General features: G+C 36.6%; 1 protein-coding gene across 1 annotated transcript; it reads right to left on the reverse strand.

Annotated features, from left to right (window-relative positions):
• Nucleotides 1-1,074: 1,074 nt before the first annotated feature.
• On the reverse strand, nucleotides 1,075-2,630 carry LOC128219368 (uncharacterized). The gene is made up of 2 exons (XM_052927176.1): nucleotides 1,609-2,630; nucleotides 1,075-1,096 (listed from the first exon to the last, which is right to left on the reverse strand). The coding sequence occupies exons 1-2, from the start codon at nucleotides 2,628-2,630 to the stop codon at nucleotides 1,075-1,077; spliced, it is 1,044 nt and encodes a 347-aa protein (XP_052783136.1).
• Nucleotides 2,631-21,157: the final 18,527 nt, after the last annotated feature.

Genomic DNA, 21,157 nt, shown 5'->3' on the forward strand with positions numbered 1-21,157 from the left:
ACGTGCAAGATTCAAACTGTTGATTAACCTTATAATGTGTTAGGGTGACATTATTATTTTTGTTAATCGATGAAGTTCCGTGCCAAAACAATACGGTGATAACAAATACACTATGGGTAATAATAATACTGGAAAAATAGTGATAGTTTTGACCATAAAAGATAACAAAGTCAGTCATGCAGCTAGTTTACACAATTACATTTGACCCATATATATACACATTGACATTAACGTTGTACAGTACTTGTTGGGTTTACACCGAGGTTTTCGACATGCAACACCCTACATTTACATACATTGATATGGTCTATGTTTTTTTATACATTTAAAACCTAACAAGTTACCCATAACATATTCAATAAGAAGCATGAGCGTATCTATTATACAAATATGCTTGAACTTTCAACCAGTACGAAACTTAGTACTTGTACCCAACAACTCGACACTAGAATTTACAAAAAAATATATGATTCCAGGTGTCCGTGTAGGATACAGGAATCGACGTTAGAGGGTGGTAACGTGGGGGGTGCAATATTTTGGTTTGCGTCCCTCTCTCAAAACCGTAATTTATTCGGTTTAAAGTGTTGGCAAGGGGATGGGGCGTTCCCCAAAGAAAATATTAACAATTACTAGTCCGAAATGGTGGGTTTGAGGTGCATGTTAGTACTGTTTTCTCCCGTATTGAAATTAAAAGTAAACTTGGACGATTGTAGCGGGTGGGGCGGCGCCGGGTGCGCTTCCTGGATCCGCTAGAGGTTACATCCAGTACGATAACTAACTACATGTACTAAATAACACGACACGTGTTTACTTTACCTCTGCTCATTAGAGATAAAGCACATTGATTTCAGATATCAAGAAAGTTAATGACCATACGATCCTTGATCGATACAGGCTAAAACAAGTCAACTTTTTTTCTTTATCAATGCAGAATATCAATATTTTATATTTATTTTAATTGGTACACTTGTAGTGTTCTTTGTCCATTCAAGATGTTCGACACAACAAGCTTTTGACCGTCCTTGGACACAGCAACTGCCCGTGGAAATTCCAAGTCAACCTTACATGAACCAATCACTCTCCCTGTAGGAGACAGCTGCACAATAGAGTCAGTATCCTCACTACACACAAACACACAGTTCCCGGGACCTACACAAAGTCCACGAGGAGATTTGATGCAATCATCTTTCACAACTGTGGTAACACAGAGCGTACCGCTAACGTCATGGAAAGATACAGAGTTGTCCAGTGCGTCACTTACAACTACGATTTGACGGTTAGGAATGTAAGTGGTGGCGCTTCCAAATTCCTCAAATTTATAGTTTTTTTGCTGGCAGTTTGGGTTCAAATTCTTTCGCTTCAGATGCTGAGACTATGCAGGCTGGATACCTGTCGTCATATGTCGATACACAGAAACGTTCGTCAGATATGTTCGATATCGAAACCATGTTGCACGAATATTTCTTAGTTTGTATTGTCTTAACTGTATTAGTTCTGCTTATTTCATAAAAGTTGATGTGCATAGCACTTGTACAAGCAATATTGTCATGATTGAAACATGCAACATCATAGCATCGTTCTGTTTCTTTCATTGCTAATATATCTAACCTGTCGCCGCAAATCAGAAGTTTCATATTGATATTGTCTACTGCAACAATCCTGCCATCAGGAAGAAAGTCAAGTCCAGAGATGGAAGGGTTCTTATCATTATCCCCATACTGCTTCATATCTGTTGACACCAACAGACGTAACTTTACGAGACGTACAAACGACCCGGCTGTTGCCTTGGTGAACGTCTTCTCCAAGTGGAGTGAACCGATGGCATCTCCGTTGTGTACGACAGAAAGCAATGACTTGTTGATTTCGAAAATGATATCCAGAACATATTGGTCGGACTCCTGTTTGGAAATCGTATTTTTGTGTTGTCTTATTTTTTTGGTAAACAGATGCATTCTACAGGAATCATCACTGTATGTAGCTAATGTTGTATCAGTATCTTTAGTAATGGCCGTTCGATTTATTTTCGCGTCAGCTATTTTCTTTGATTCAATCTTGACTGCATCACGGGTACTCTGAACAACGTTGCACTTGAAATCATCAAACAGTTTATCTATTTCATTCTTCATGATGTCAATTTGTTCGGGAATGACCTTAACCTGGCTGTGGTAATCTTGGATTCGTTTTTCATCACCTTTTTCAATATTTTCACACAATCCACGAATATTTGAAAGCGACAATTTCCCACCTGATTTGATATCTGTGACTTCAGTGCACTGCTTATGGTACATTACACCACAGAGTCCACAGCACATTTCATCGTGGTCTACACAGTATATGTTTACATCCTGCTTGTGTTTGATGCATATTTTACTTTGGCCTTCTTCCAAACCTTGTAGATCGTGTCCAACCATTATGTCATTCAAGGAGTGGTTCATTGTGCACTCCTCACACTGGTGTTGTTGGCAGGTTTTACACAGCACCACCGCATCATTCCACCTCCCGTTGGTTCTACATGGATCACAACGTTTCCCCTTCCGACCGGGAACGTTATCGTCGGCACACGTTTGATCCGAGTCTGGAGACCTTCCGCCAACTTGGTCGTGTACATTTGTTTGGAAGCCTTCAGCCATGTCTTTACAAAAAAATGTTTTTGACAAGAAACATATTTAACTTATAAACGGATGATGTGTTCATCGCAATCCCGAAAGCATTAATGTTTAACAATATCAAACTCTTAAGTAATATTTGTCCTTCTTATCACAAAGTAAAGGCATGCGCAAATCAATATTGAGTTAAGAAATTGGTTCACAGCCAGCAAACTTTTATGAAAGAGGCATGCATAACACGCTTGGTTGTCTACATTTTCGTATCACCTGTTATGCAAGCAATACATACAGACAACTTTTGCCTAAAGTGACGTTACAGTTATTATGACATTCAAAACGTAAATATGATTATGAAGACGCACAAAATCGCCCTATATGAACATTATCTCCCATATGTTATTCAACTTTTCTTGCCATTTTGAAACTTTTTTCCAATATAACTTTTACAATTATTGGTGTATTGCATATCATTTTATTACATTTGTATTACATCTTTACTCAGATCAACGTATTATAAAAGCGCGGATGATTTTTTTCCGTTATTGCAAAACAGGGATTAGTGTTGATTCGGGTTCCGGAGGAATGTTGTATTTTACTAAATATGTATAGATTGTGTCATTCATTATATACTTGATTGAGCACTCCACACACTGGTGTTGTCGACATGTGTTACACAGCACCACCGCTTCTTTCCACCTCCCATTGGTTTTACAACGTTTTCCTTTTCGATCAGGAACGTTGTCGTCGGCAAAAGTTGCACGCTTATGGTGGATAAAAATTTGCTGATGTGCATCTTGACCTTACTGCTAGGGTGTATACCATTCTAATATTGTTATAAATTATGCAGAATATAATAAAAAAAACAACTGATTTGGACGCACAACGCCGTTATTATCAGTGTATCAGGGGTCGGGGAAAATTCCCCCGTGGGTATTTCATGTGATAAAAATGCAATCATATCCTATAAAAATGCAATGCTAAAATATTTCATTAAAGCTATCGTACTCCTTTCAGCTGGTACATTTGAAGGTATCATTTATACACATTATTGAATCTTTTGTTTTAGAATGAAACAACTCTGAACTAATACAGTTTAAATGTTTTGTAACAGAATTAAGATATTTATTTCGATAGTCACAAACATTTCTTTATCATTTTTCCAAAACGAAAGTTTTATCAATGTGATTGTGTCAAATGTACTTCCTTTATACAAACTATTGGCGTTCAATTAAAGTCATTAATTCTTACTAATCGCCGCTACATAAAGACGTTCAAAAATACCCCAGGGGTAATTTGCCAACACTGATATATTTGCAAATCTGGGCAAATTATCAGCATATAAATGCAACAATAGACAAAAGAAGTTCCGATAGTTTATGCCCGCGACAATGTTAAACCGTCAGATATACATGTTCACTTTTTGTAAATCTCGGAGGATTTCCTCACAACGTAGTATTGGACATAGGTAACAGTATCGGTCAGAAACACTTCTATATTAAAAATAAGAAAGGCTCCGAGATCGTTTTCACTTCATGCTCATTAGTCCTAAAGTATAAACGAAATCTTTTAATAAATACTTGCAAGTAGTTTATTATATAAGATTATTGTTTTTATACTCAATACAATACTATATGCATTATGTACATATGATAACAATGTTTCTTTTCGCTCATCTCTGATCGATACTTCCACCTTTGGTCTAAGACAAACACACTCTGCTGAAATAATTCCCACTGAGATAGCTATTAGTCGACAAACGGTTACAGGTATGATACTAGAGTATGCGATATCTCAAGCTGTCTGACACACTTATTGATCAAAGATAGATTGACTATAGTTTTGAAAAGAAAAAAATATATGTCGTGCAAATGAACGATGATTGCAAAAATCACCCAAAATGCGATTGTGTTCTTCTCGGGCGAAAGGGTACGATGGTCTCATATGAGTAAATACTCAGTGGTTGCTTTAAACAAACATTCTTTTTACATAGCCTATCAGATCACTAGGTAAGTTCTCTGTCCTGCAGTAAAACACTGTTTTATAGTTCTTATACGTCTACGCAAGGGTATTTTTAGAGTGGCAACAGTACACGAACCTTTGCTTTACCTTTACTCCCAGGTAAAAGATGTACGTATATAAACTGTCCATACAGTTTGCTATTGCATTGTTTAGTACCTCTATTTTGGAAGAGTTTCGTCTCGAAACGCTTAAATGTTGGAACGCCAGTGCTCTCTGAAGTTATAGTTTCACATTTCACTAACTTTTTTATGATCGAGTATAAATATTGAAACAAAATAATAAACACCGTTTGTCATGGTATACAAGGTTAAGATGAAAGCAAGTAATTATAAGTGTGCCTAGTTACATATTTATTCTTTTATAAAATCCGTTGAATATTATCTCTTAAACATTGCAAAGTTTCATTGATTCTGCTTCCGTTTTATCTAAAAAAACAATCATAAAATATTTAATTCGTGTACCTCGCAAACTCATGTTAGGCTAAAAAACGCATTAATTTATCATCTTATAGATATAACAAGTTTCAAGTTTTCAAGCACCTTAAATACATAGTTTTAGGAATGTTTGGTGTGATAATCCACTGCTGTGCATCTTTTGCTAATTGCACTGGTGTAGGGGTCAATTTCCTGTATATTGGTTTACTGGCTTACGGCCATTCAGGGTCAAATATTATAATGAAACCTCCAAAACTGCACAGCAGGATACTCAGGTTGGAGATCTGATAAGAGGGATCAATGCAAGTAGATTTAGGTCAATACACAGAGGTTGTGAACTATGTCCCGATTTGGGGTGGGGGTGGGGGTGGGGGGTGGGGGTCACCTATAGAAGTCTTATACTAGGCCTTTAAGCTATACGATTATCGTAAATTAATCGTAGACCCCTCTAAACGTATCGTCAACTACATGAAAACGTCGGAATTTAGGGTTAGAGCGAAAACTCCTATACATTAAAGTAATGTAAAGGGTTTCTCTCACGCAATCGTAAGAACTTTTTTGCAGATAAGTAAGAAGTCTAAATAACAAATTTCATTTTTTTTCTGAAAAGTTATGTTTTCAAGTATTGACTAACTGTAAAGAAGCGAACACACAACATTGTCTGTCATACTTATAAGGGAAATAAAAATCCTTTAAAGAACACAGCGTGAACTCATGTCAACATGAGATATGTGCCACTTATCACCTATACAATCAACATATTAAATAAACCACTTCTCAGGTGTACATGCAAACATAACATATGAGCCACTTCTCACCTGTACACGTAAACATAACATATGAGCCACTTCTAAGTGTACACGTCAAGATAGCATATGAGCCACTTCTCACCTGTACATGTCAACATAACATATGAGCCACTTCTAAGTGTACACGTCAAGATATCATATGAGCCACTTATCACCTGTACATGTCAACATAACATATGAGCCACTTCTCACGTGTACACGTCAACATAACATATGAGCCACTTCTCACCTGTACACGTCAATATAACATATAAACCACTTCTCACCTGTACACGTCAACATAACATATGAGCCACTTCTCACGTGTACATCTCTATATAACATATGAGACACTTCTCACGTGTACACGTCAACATAACATATGAGCCACTTCTCACCTGTACACGTCAATATAACATATGAGCCACTTCTCACCTGTACACGTCAACATAACATATGAGACACTTCCCACCTGTACACGTCCACATAACGAATGAGCCACTTCTCACCTGTACACGTCAACATAACATATGAGACACTTCTCACCTGTACACGTCAAGATATCATACAAGCCAATTCTCACCTGTACACGTCAAAATAACATATAAGCCACTTCTCACGTTTACACGTCAACATGACATACGAGCAACTTCTCACGTGTACAGGTCAACATAACAAATGAGCCACTTCTCCCGTGTACACGTCAACATAACATATGAGCCATTTCTCAACTGTACACGTCAAAATAACATATGAGCCACTTCTCACGTGTACACGTTAACATAACATATCAGCGAATTATCACCTGTACACGTCAAAATAACATATAAGCCACTTCTCACGTGTACACGTCAACATGACATACGAGAAACTTTTCACGTGTACACGTCAACATAACATATGAGCCACTTCTCACCTGTACACGTCAACATAACATATGAGCCACTTCTCAACTGTACACGTCAACATAACATATGAGACACTTCTCACATGTACACGTCCATATAACAAATGAGCCACTCCTCAGGTGTACACGTCAACATAACATATGAGACACTACTCACCTGTACACGTCCACATAACATATGAGCCACTACTCACGTGTACATGTTCACATAACATATGAGCCACTACTCACGTGTACACGTCAACATATCATATGAGCAACTTCTCACGTGTACAAGTTCACAAAACATATGAGCCACTATTCACGTGTACACTTCAACATAACATATGAGCCACTACTCACGTGTACACGTCAACATAACATATGAGCCACTTCTAACCTGTACATGTTAAAATATCATATAAGCCACTTCACACCTGTACACGTCAACATAACATATGAGCCACTACCCACGTGTACACGTCAACATAACATATGAGACACTTCTCATCTGTATATGTTCACATAATATATGAGCCACTACTCACGTGTACACGTCAATATATCATATGAGCAACTTCTCACGTGTACAAGTTCACAAAACATATGAGCCACTATTCACGTGTACACGTCAACATAACATATGAGCCAACACACAGCGTGAACTCATGTCAACATGAGATATGTGCCAATTATCACCTATACAATCAACATATTAAATGAACCACTTCTCACGTGTACATGCAAACATAACATATGAGCCACTTCTCACATGTACACGTCCACATAACAAATGAGCCACTTCTCACCTGTACACGTAAACATAACATATGAGCCACTTCTCAGTGTACATGTCAAGATATCATATGAGCCACTTCTCACCTGTACACGTCAACATAACATATGATCCACTTCTAACCTGTACATGTCAAAATATCATATAAGCCACTTCACACCTGTACACGTCAACATAACATATGAGCCAATACTCACGTGTACACGTCAACATTACATATGAGCCACTTTTCACGTGTACACATCTACATAACATATGAGCCACTTCTCACGTGTACACGTCAACATAACATATGAGCCACTTCTCACCTCTAGACGTCAACATAACATATGAGCCACTTCTCATGTGTACACGTCAACATAACATATAAGCCACTTCTCACCAGTACACGTCCACATAATAAATGAGCCACTCGTCACGTGTACACGTCAATATATCATATGAGCCACTTCTCATAATATATGAGTCACTTCTCACGTGAACACGTCAGCATAACATATGTGCCACTTCTCAACTGTACACGTCAACATAACATATGAGCAATTTCTCACGTGTACACGTCAACATAACATATGAGCCACTTCTCACCTGTACACGTCCACATAAAAAATGAGCTACTTCTTGCTTGTACACGTCAACATAACATATGAGCCACTTCTCACGTGTACACGTCAACATATCATTTGAGCCACTTCTCACGTGTACACGTCCGCATAACAAATGAGCTACTTCTCGCGTGTCAACGTCAACATATCATTTGAGCCACTTCTCACTTGTACACGTCAACATAACATTTGAGCCACTTCTCACGTGTACACGTCCACATAATATATGAGCCACATCTCACGTGTACACGACAACATAACAAATGAGCTACTTCTCGCGTGTCAACGTCAACATATCATTTGAGCCACTTCTCACTTGTACACGTCAACATAACATTTGAGCCACTTCTCACGTGTACACGTCCACATAATATATGAGCCACTTCCCACGTGTACACGTCCACATAACAAATGAGCCACTTCTCGCGTGTCAACGTCAACATATCATTTGAGCCACTTCTCACCTGTAGACGTCAACATAACATATGAGCCACTTCTCACGTGTACACGTCCACATAATATATGAGCCACATCTCACGTGTACACGTCAACATATCATTTGAGCCACTTCTCAGGTGTACACGTCCAAATAACAAATGAGCTACTTCTCGCGTGTCAACGTCAACATATCATTTGAGCCACTTCTCACGTGTACACTTAAACATAACATTTGAGCCACTTCTCACGTGTACACGTCCACATCACAAATGAACTACTTCTCGCGTGTCAACGTCAACATATCATTTGAGCCACTTCTCACTTGTACACGTCAACATAACATAAGAGCCACTTCTCACGTGTACACGTCCAAATAATATATGAGCCACATCTCACGTGTACACGTCCACATAACATATGAGCCACTTCTCATGTGTACACGTCAACATATCATATGAGCAACTTCTCACGTGTACACGTCCAAATAACATATGAGCTTCTTCTCACCTGTACACATCAACATATCATATGAGCCAATTCTCATGTGTACACGTCAACATAACATATGAGCAAAAACGCAACTGTACACGTCCACATAACATATGAGCCACTTCTCACCTGTTCACGTCAACATAACATATGAGCCACTTCTCACCTGTACACGTCAACATAACATATGAGCCACTTCTCACGTGTACACGTCAACATAACATATGAGCCACTCCTCACCTGTACACGTCAGCATAACATATGAGACACTTCTCACGTGTACACGTCAACATAACATATGAGCCACTTCTCACGTGTACACATCAACATAACATATGAGCCACTTCTCACCTGTTCACGTCCACATAACAAATGAGCCACTCCTCAGGTGTACACGTCAACATCACATATGAACCACATCTCACGTGTACACGTCAACATAACATATGAGCCACTTCTCACGTGTACACGTCCACATAACATATGAGCCACCTCTCACGTGTAAACGTGTACACGTCAACATAACATACGAGTCACTTCCCACGAGTACACGTCAACATAACATATGAGCCACTTCTCACGTGTACATTTCAACATCACATATGAGCCACTTCTCACGTGTACAGATCCACATAACAAATGAGCAACATATCACGTGTACACGTCAACATAACATATGAGCTACCTCTCACGTGTACACGTCAACATAACATATGAGCCACTTCTCACGTGTACACGTCCACATAACATATGAGCCACTTATCTCGTGTGCACGTCAACATAACATAAGAGCAACTTCTCATCTGTACACGTAAACATAATATATGATAATTTCTCACGTGTACACGCAAACATAAAATAAAACCACCTCCTCACGTGTATACGTCAACATAACATATATGCCACTTCTCACCTGTACACGTCAAAATAACATATGAGCCACTTTTCACGTGTACACGACAGCATAACATATGAGCCACTTCTCACGAGTACACGTCAACATAACATATAAGCAACTTCTCATGTGTACACGTCAACATTACATATGAGCCACTTTTCACGTGTACACATCTACATAACATATGAGCCACTTCTCACGTGTACACGTCAACATAACACATGAGCCACTTCTCACGTGTGCACGTCAACATTACATATGAGCCACTTCTCACGTGTACACGCCAACATAATATATGATAATTTTTCACGTGTACACGCCAATATAAGATATAAACCACTTCTCACGTGTGCACGTCAACATAACATATGAGCCACTTCTCACCTGTAGACGTCCACATAACATACCAGCTACTTTTTACGTGTACTCGTCAGCATAGCATATGAGCCACTTCTCATGTGTACATGTCAACATAACATATACGCCACTTCTCACCTGTACACGTCCACATAACATATGAGCCACTCCTCACGTGTACACGTCAACATACCATATGAGCCACTTGTCACGTTTACACGTCAACATAACATATGAGCCAATTCTCACGTGTAAACGTCAACATTACATATGAGCCACTTCTCATGTGTACATGTCAATATAGCATATGAGCCACTTCTCATGTGTACATGTCAACATAACATATACGCCACTTCTCGCGTGTACACGTCAACATAACATATGAGCCACTTCTAACGTGTACACGTCAACATAACATATACGCCACTTCTCACGTGTAAACGTCAGCATAACATATGAGCCACTCCTCACGTGTTCACGTCAGCATAACATATGAGCCACTCCTCACGTGTACACGTCAGCATACTATACGAGCTACTCTTCACGTGTACACGTCCATATAACATATCAGCCACTTCTCACGTGTACACGTCAACATAACATACGAGCCACTCCTCACGTGTACACGTCAACATAACATATGAGCCAATTCTCACGTGTACACGTCAACAAATCATATGAGCCACTTCTCACCTGTACACGTCCACATAACAAATGAGCCATTCGTCACGTGTACACGTCCATATATCATATGAGCCACTTCTCACGTGTACTCGTAAGCATAACATATGAGCCACTTCTCAACTGTACACGTCAACATAACATATGAGCCACTTCTCACGTGTACACGTCAACATAACATTTGAGCCACTTCTCACGTGTACACGTCCACATAACAAATGAGATACTTCTTGCGTGTACACGTCAACATATCATTTGAGGCACTTCTCACCTGTACACGTCAACATAATATATCAACCACTTCTCACCTGTACACGTCAACATAACATATGAGCCACTTCTCACCTGTACAAGTCCACATAACAAATGAGCTACTTCTCGCGTTTCAACTTCAACATATCATTTGAGCCACTTCTCACCTGTACACGTCAACATAACATATGAGCCACTTCTCACGTGTACATGTTCACATAACATATGAGCCACTTCTCACCTGTACACGTCAACATTACATATGAGCCACTCCTCACGTGTACACGTCAACATAACATATGAGCCACTTCTCGCGTGTACATGTCCACATAACATATGAGCCACTTCTCACCTGTACACGTCAACATAACATATGAGCCACTTCTCACGTGTACATGTCAACATAACATATGAGCCACCTCTCACCTGTACACGTCAACATAACATATGAGCCACTCCTCACGTGTACACGTCAACATAACATATGAGCCACTTCTCGCGTGTACATGTCCACATAACATATGAGCCACTTCTCACCTGTACACGTCAACATAACATATGAGCCACTTCTCACCTGTACACGTCAACATAACATATGAGCCACTTCTCACGTGTACATGTCCACATAACATATGAGCCACTTCTCACCTGTACACGTCAACATAACATATGAGCCACTCCTCACCTGTACACGTCAACATAACAAATGAGCCACTCGTCACGTGTACATGTCCACATAACATATGAGCCACATCTCACGTTTACACGTCAACATAACATACGAGCCACTCCTCACGTGTACACGTCAACATAACATATGAGCCACTTCTCGCGTGTACACGTCAACATAACATATGAGCCACTTCTCACGTGTACACGTCAACATATCATATGAGCCACTTCTCACATGTTCACGTCCACATTACAAATGAGCCACTTCTCACGTGTACACGTCAACATATCATATGAGCCACTTCTCACGTGTACACGTCAACATAACATATGAGCCACTTCTCACGTGTACACGTCAACATAACATACGAGCCACTCCTCACGTGTACACGTCAACATAACATATGAGCAACTTCTCACGTGTACACGTCAACATATCATATGAGCCACTTCTCACCTGTTCACGTCCACATTACAAATGAGCCACTTCTCACGTGTACACGTCAACATATCATATGAGCCACTTCTCACGTGTACACGTCAACATAACATATGAGCCACTTCTCACGTGTACACGTCAACATAACATACGAGCCACTCCTCACGTGTACACGTCAACATAACATATGAGCCACTTCTCGCGTGTACACGCCCACATAACATATGAGGAACATCTTACGTGTACACGTCAGCATAACATATGAGAGACTTCTCACGTGTATACGTCAACATAACATATGCTCCACTTCTCAAGCGTACACGTCAACATAATATATGAGCCACTTCCTTACGTATAAACGTCAACATTACATATACGCCACTTCTTACGTATACACGTCAACATAATATATAAGCCACTTCTCACGTATACACGTAAACATAAGATATGAGCCACTTCTCACGTGTTAACGCAAACATAACATATGAGCCATTACTCGAGTGTAGACGCTAATATAACATTATTTATTTAAAAATCTAACCTAACCTCGAACAATCATATTAAGCAGTAACCAACACTTTAATATATAGATACATATGCAATATACAAACGTTACATTGCCAAAACATACACATCGTTTAAAAAGTTAACATTGGTTGAACACATGAGCAGACAATTAGATGATAATAATGTCATAAATTAGAAAATTACATACATGTTTCTATGTCTCTGAGAACGTCATTAAACAAACATAGTACGTAAGGACACAGATACATGTTTCTATGGCGCAATGAACACAAACATAACAGCACCCAAAACTATATTCATTATAATAAAAAGCTCTAGTGCTTTGATTGATGAAAGTAATTAAATCAGGAACTATACTCTTAACCGAAGTAAAAGGCTCAACGTACAGCGCAACGTGTAATGAATATGTATATACATTTGACAGAGACAGTAAAACACACGCACATACATATGTATTTTATATAATGGGCAAAGAATAGCTTGTTTGAAATCTGCGTCATCATGTTTTTTTATATAAAGAGCTTATTAATTGCCGAACAAATACCAAAAACGATCACCTCTATAAATCACTGATAAGGTATTCAAACATTGAATTTTGATATAACACCTTGTTATAGCATGGGGTATAAATTGTTCAAATTAAATGAGCTCTTATCAGAGGCTCATCTCTTTGTGGGGAACCCCCCTTACATTCCTTTCAATAGTACATAATGAATGCGTAGTTAACTACAGATTGTTAGCATATCAAATTACTTCCTCAATGAAATAGATAGGGTAATTTAAGCAATTTTACTGATAATGATGTCGTTCTTTCTCTTTCAATGTATACACTGCATTTATAATTTTAACCTTATTATTAACAAAACAATATGGCATTATATTTTAATTTTAACCCATTAACAACAACACTAAAATTGGTTAAATATAAGACATGCATATTTATACCAGATATGAGAGCATTATTAAGATATGGCGTTCAACTGATGTATACTGATTATCAATGAGGTAGGTACACACTTGAATTATGACTAGATGTTGTTGAAAATTCCGCTATATATGACCATTGGTTACCACACATTATTTACATGTTTTAAAATCAGTCAAATCAATCTGAAAGATAATTCTATTGGTTTCAATTCATCTGTCAAAGACTATAATTTATTACATGGTCACAATTAAAGCTGCACTCTCACAGATTGATTGTTTTGACAACTTTTTTATTGTTTGTCTTGGAATGGCACAAAGCGTTAATAGCTTTAAGAAAAATGATTTTGTTCGGCAGTTCACCAAAAAATCGAGATCTGTTCTATGTATAGGTTAAAGTTTGTTAAGTAATTTCTTTGTGAATAATTAACCTAGGGAAGCTTAATAAATTCTAACCGACTTAGTGTAAGCGCCTCCCAAATTGCATCAGCTTTAAACTGAATCCGCGCGCCTGTCAAAAAGACCTGTCAATCACTGCAAGATAGTGTGACGTAATTTAAATCAGCGTTGACGCTGAAATCGCGCCTTTGCACATGAAAACAGTAGGCGTGAATATATGCGCATGCGCAGTTATAGCAATTTACTTATTCATGAAGAGTTGCCTTCAGCAAAAAGTAACGATTCTTCTGACACAAATAATAAACTCAACTTTTTAAAAATCTAGCGACCCTGTTTGGCTGACAATGTAGGGCAAATACCAATGTAAGTTATCGTATTTGACTAAATTGAAGGCACTGATGTCAAAATGAGCTGATTTTTAGAAAAGAAAATAGGTCAAAACAGTTTATTTGTGATAGTGTATCTATAAAACATGGTTTCTATTTTAAAAGGGTAAAACATTTTTTCCATATCGACAAGACACTGAGTAAATATTTATAGCTCTTAGATACAGGGTTTGACAAGCTGATGATATTTCAATTGCCTTTATTTGCCTTTCAGTATTGCACGTAAGCATTATTCAGTGGCATATCGAATGACATATCATTGTGGTTGTTAGTCTGATATTTTCTTCCACAATTCAACCTTTTTTCACTTCCTTAATGGTATAGGGCACAATATGAATACCTTTTCAATACCTTAATTACCTTTTAAGAAAAGATAGTTCAATGGTAAACAATCTATAAGGAACATAATTACATTATCCTTGGTTTCATACAACAATAATGAAATACAAACATATTTAAATACAAAGTGTGTTTTACTAAATGATATGTGCAAACGCTAAATAATTTACCACTTATTAACAAGAAAAAATCATGAAAGGTAGAAAAAAAGGGTTACTGCAATGCCTGTATTGCATTCGAAGATTAAAATTGTTGCTCGACACAGCTGTTCACAAAAGATTCAACTTTATCTATGATATACATTATACTTCACATAATGTGAGATATTAAAATGAAGCATAATGGTTTTAAACAGAATCAATATGCCTTTTATAAATTTTGTGTTTTGTTTCCTTTGAAAGAGCTCTATAAAACAACATGTTAAAGCCATTAAAACATTCAAAACAAGTCTAGACAATAATAAACTTTAACACCTGTAACAAACTTCAAGTGTCAACTTTCAACTTATAAACACAAATGTATTATCTTACTCAATTTGTTATACATAACTATGGCTCTCAATAAGCATAAACATTCTCAAATTAAGCAGCACACAAATGAATTTCAGAACACTCTAATCATTGGTAAAAATATACTAGTATAGCATTAACACTCTTAATACTTTTATACTTTTTCTAGCAAATTACATTACTTTCCTGAAATTTCTTGGTTATTGAAACCCGTATTTACATAAATGGTTGTATATTTTTCTAACATTCTAACGAAACAGCAACTTTAAGCACCTCAATCAAAGTAATGTTGATACATCATGTGTATCAACATAGTTTTCAGGATTATGCTGGAATCCTCGTTTAGATGCAAGTAAAGCTATGCATTATCAATATAAATCACAATGACTCTAAATAGGCACTTAGGTAAATTACACTTAACGTGAATTCAAAACATTTTGATATATGAAACAAGACATGATACATAACTTGAGGACTAAGGAATATGTAGCAAGTATGGCACAAAACAATGAATCATAATTTGTACATGATTATACCTTTATAAAGAACACATAAACATATAAACTCATTGTTATAAGTAAAAATAAACCTTAGTAATACTTAAAGTACAGCAAGAAATGAGCGTACACAAAACCAAGATATTGATGACGGATGCAGGAATATTTCAGACGGATCATCACTGCAGAGCTAACGCAAACACTCGTATATTGTTTTTCAATCAAAAAAGGGCATAAGTCAACAATTATTAAAACCAGATTTATGGTCTTTTTTATTTTACATATTATCTCAGGTAATATGTGTACCAAGTTAAATTTGGATATCTTGAATGTTTCGTACTCCAACACACTGTTGATGCTGCCGACAACGATCTAGACAATTGCTTGACTAACTTTAACTGATGACAAAAAACGTTATATGTACACAACAAATGTAATGGTATGAGGCTCTATTTGGCTATGATATGATCAAAATGGTTTATATGCTCGTCATACAAAATGCTCGTGGTATATGAATAGGAAAAAATATATAATGCATTATACACTTTGGTACCAAATTGACACTCAGATGGCAACAAAACAAATATTTACAATGCTTTTGTTCAATAAACTCTTCATTCAGTCAATACCAACGTTGTCAGATATTCTGTAGAAGAATATTACAGGTATAAACTCGCTGTTATTGAACAAATAGGGAAATTCCTTACGATCACGCCACATAAACGTTCTACAAAATGACTCGACATTTAATGTTTTATACTCGAGATAGGAGAGGTTTGGTAAATCGGAATAAATAAACTCCTAAAAAAGCTCTTGTCCAATTTTTGATCATTATACATATGTTTCAGTAAGGCACTTAACTTGCAGGGTTTGAAAGTTAAAACATTTGGCATGACTTACAGGGACTTGACCTGGTGTATTTAAGATTGTTATTAGTTGCATATGCTCGTATATATTTAAATTATCATTCAATTTACAAACTCTTTACAAATAACACTAGTTATGAATTATGCTTTATCTCTTGTAGTATCTTAAATACAAATAAAAAATTGACTATGCAGGGTCATAAGGATACAATTACATATGATTTTATGCACATTAATGATTTAATCACTGAATACCTCTGTTATGAATTGAACAGCCCATCTGGATAATATTTTTTATTATTTTGTCCATCTGAAACTGTTTTTTAATGTAAAAAATCCATTTTTATATTCGCAACTTTCAAAATAGTCAGCTACATTTCTTTGACTATTGTATTTAAGCATTTATTCAAGTCAGATTAAATAAGACTATCTCAATGAAATATGTTTTCAATTTTCAAGACTATTGTTGCAGCAAGTAAGAACTATGTCACTACGAACTAGTTTTGTCCCTTTTGTCACTTCCATATGTAATCAATTCATTATCACCATTGCCCGTGTCCTTTTTCATCTTCTTATTCATTTACTTCACCTCGGCATCTTCTCTTTTGTTGACAACAGCTGTGCACTGAAACATGTGAACTATTTTAATTCTAGCTGTCCAAATTATGCAACAACTATGTATGATGTCTTATCCTCCAGCAACACTTACACATCAGCATACAAGATATTAACTTAACTAATATTAACATAAAACAAATCAATATATATAATCTACTTATATTATGTATATTTACAACTAACTACGTTAATTGATATTTAGTGGTTTCATTTTGAGTAGGTGAATGGGCATAAATAAATAGTTAAGTGGAAGTTTGCACTATTCAATGTTGACCACTTACAATGTAAACAGGGGCTGGCCTTGTAAATGGAAAGTTTTCACTTTATTGGTAGCCAACTTAAAAACTACAGATTGTCAGTATGTTCTTACACAAAATATATGGTTATTTACATGCGACTATGTCACATCGACACACACATTTATTCTAAAAAAAGTACATTCTACCAATCTTTAACCATATTTATGCGAAAAGCTACAGAAACAAGCTCAGTAGCAAAAGGTTAAAACAAAAACCCGGTTTGATGGCACTGGGTAATCGCCAAAGACATAAAACATAAAAACACAAACAAGAAACATGGAATTACTTAAAGCATAATACTAGTATATTTTGAACACGTTATAGTTCTCACTGTTAACTCAAACACAGAGTTAACGCCAAAACATTCTTTGATAGTTTGCTTATTATAGAACATTTATTTTATGAAAAAAATACAAAGTTAGTCTAAACTTCAATGAAACGAAAATGTATATAATATAGTGTTAGTTTAGAGGTTGTGTCAATGTCAAAGGGAAGGGTATACATCAGTATACAGCAGGGTATACCCCCAGTAAATTTACATGTTACTGGCCGTTCGGCGGTCTCTAACAATCCCTGATAAGCACTCCTAGTTTTTTTTATATGGTATATATATACTGTGTTGTTTGTGGAGTGTTTTGCTGTTGTTTCATGCCTCTTGTTTGTGATTGTTTGTTTTTGTGTTCTTGTCTCTGGCATTTCCCCTGTGCCATTTAACGGGGTAAATGTTAAAACTTACGACTACTGCGCTTGTTCCTGTAGTGTTTTTATATAAATATTGGAAACAAACAAAAACACACCAGGAATACAAATACAAGTGCAAATTATGTCTACCAGGAATAAAAAAGGTTTAAGTATGAAAACTGCAACTACCAATTTATTGTAAAATAGCTATATATATCAAAATTTTAATAATAAATTGTTCAGAATATAAATCAAATGAAACAAAAATCTACAATCATCTACGTACACATTCCTGAAAATAATATAATATTGATTCTATTTTGTATCAATTTAAAATTCGCATTTCTAAGACCGTTTCTCAAACTCAGATTCATAATGGACTCTCTATCGGTTTGCCATCAACCATGTCCAGTATCATTAACACCTAGGATAAGTTCATATCGTGATATAGGACAACACAGCATACACACAAAACCCCATGGTTCTTATATTACAGGTTACTTACTTGAACCTCTTCACATGACATTTTTCATAGTCGGGATAGCTGGCTTGATAACTGTTGTAATAAATCAAATTAGTTGTTTACATTCGGGTTAAGTGAATTTGAATATTGCAGAATGATTATAACTGGATGTAATTTCAATGACGTTGAGGTCATGCACAGCTTCAATCAAATTGAGAAACTTTACAGCCTGAAGAGTTACTGTGTTTCGTTTGATACTGATGAGGGGCTTCATCAATATGCAATGGATGGTGTTATTATGACCAGGATATAGGATAAGGATAAGTACTGTCTTCCGGAAGAATATGAAGAAATTTTAATATGAACACTTCTAATGGAACTCTCATTCATGCAAAACCTCTCAGGATGTAGCCTTAAGCGCGTCAAGGACGAGTCATAAAGGTTATTGCTCAAGGTCAGATCAACGCATATAACTTAGGAGGCACCCCTGTAAATTATGTGAATTGCTTGATGTAAACCAGCGGGTATCATAAGCGATCTGTCTTGGGGTAACAGAGGTATATTGTATGATACAAATTTATGCATAGACCAGCCCTTCACTAATGTGATAACCAAGTTAACGGTCTGGCGCAGAAACAGAGGTATACAAATCATAATGATGAGGTGTTCCCGAAAATAAATTAATTCTGAAATAGAGAAAACAGGCCAATTATCACGAATTCAACCATGAATTTTAATGGGTTTAACCATGCTTAACCTTTAAGCAAACTGTATTATTTGCAAAGCTTTACTTAAAACAACTTGTTCACAAATACAAACAATTACAAATTCAATATGCCATTACGTAGAATTGTATCACACAATTTCTCACCTTGGTAGGTCTCACAGAAGGATGTTGCTGATATCTTCCTCCAGCAAAGTCGGACTTAAGTCACCTTCAAACGATATCACATTGGGGTCTTGTCTGGTCCAACAATGGATATAAAAAATAATGGTATAAATGCCCAACATTTAATTAGCTGGATATGAAAAGCAAAGGTATAAATGCCGCACTCTCCATTCGTACACATCTCAATGTGTAAATGTACTGCAGTATCTCCACACAATCACTAAAGGCATAGGCATGCACAACTTTTCCAAGCTCAAATCGCTACAGTAATAACTTCAGGATAAAATAGGAGTAGAAAAATGGTGGGAATTGATTTTATGATGATTTGGCCCTAAGTGCGACCTGCCCTTGGATGGGACTTATTTTGTATGATGTTTTAGCCCTTTGCGTGATATAAGGAAAATAATTTATTATGTTATGGTATATGCCAGGTATAAGTAACAAATAAACAATAAAACACATTTTTGTACAACAATGTTGCCCTTGCCGGTGTAAGGGAAACAACTTCTGCATTACCCGACGTATAATACAGTGAAGAGTTCATAGTAAACATCTGTGATAGTCAGAATGATTTAACAGTGGTTCGCTGTGTTAGCAGAGTAGTGACGTCAATGATCGCGTTTAAACATGAGCGAATGTTAAAACATAAATGTGTACTGCTCATAATGATGAGTTCAATGTTGTACAATTCCGACGATTTGCTTTTAAAGGTGGGGATTATATAAAGACACGTTTTCACCTAAAAATGATCATTGACACATGAGAACGATAATAATTTAAAGGGAAAACCCCCGCTACTTACGCGGGTGCGCAGAAAAATTATCGTGTTCTTACTACCAAATATCCTGGAGTTTTTAATGTTACTAATTTTAATACCAAGCAATGGACCAGGACGCCTATTCGCTTCAGAAACCGACATAGAAGGGAAATAAATCATACACTGGGTATTGGCTTAGTTTGTTTGGTCCCCTGTCAGGTCTAAGTAGAATTAAGCGGATAACCAGATAGTTGAAGCTTTGACCTTGAACGTTTGAGCAGACGAGCTTCGGTTTTAACAAAACAAACTCGCGTTTAATTTGCTCCCCTCGTGATAAATAAAGTAACGATGAAAGGGACTTCACCCATATTTTGGATGTCTGATGACTTCGGATATATTAGTATGCAAAAAGTATGTTTGAACAAATATTACTAACTTTCCTTGTTCGGCCTTTAAAGAATGTATATTTCTTTTTTCCGCTTTAAATGAGAACGCAATAATGTTGTCATTCATGTAGCATACAGTCAATTTAGTTTTATTAATTTGTAATCAGCAATCAATATCCATTTTAACAATATCAATTTAGGGTTAGCAGTCATCAATTTGTAATAATAAGGTCTAAAATGATAAAAGGGCTAGTTT

The sequence above is a fragment of the Mya arenaria genome, chromosome 15 (assembly GCF_026914265.1).
Source record: "Mya arenaria isolate MELC-2E11 chromosome 15, ASM2691426v1".
NCBI lineage: Eukaryota > Metazoa > Mollusca > Bivalvia > Myida > Myidae > Mya > Mya arenaria.

Excerpts from the sequence above, each read along its gene's own strand:
- LOC128219368 (XM_052927176.1), bottom strand. The coding sequence starts at position 2,630 with ATGGCTGAAGGCTTCCAAACAAATGTACACGACCAAGTTGGCGGAAGG. Across the intron at positions 1,097-1,608 it reads CTTCTGATTTGCGGCGACAG|CTGTCTCCTACAGGGAGAGT; the intron begins GTTAGATATATT and ends TCTATTGTGCAG.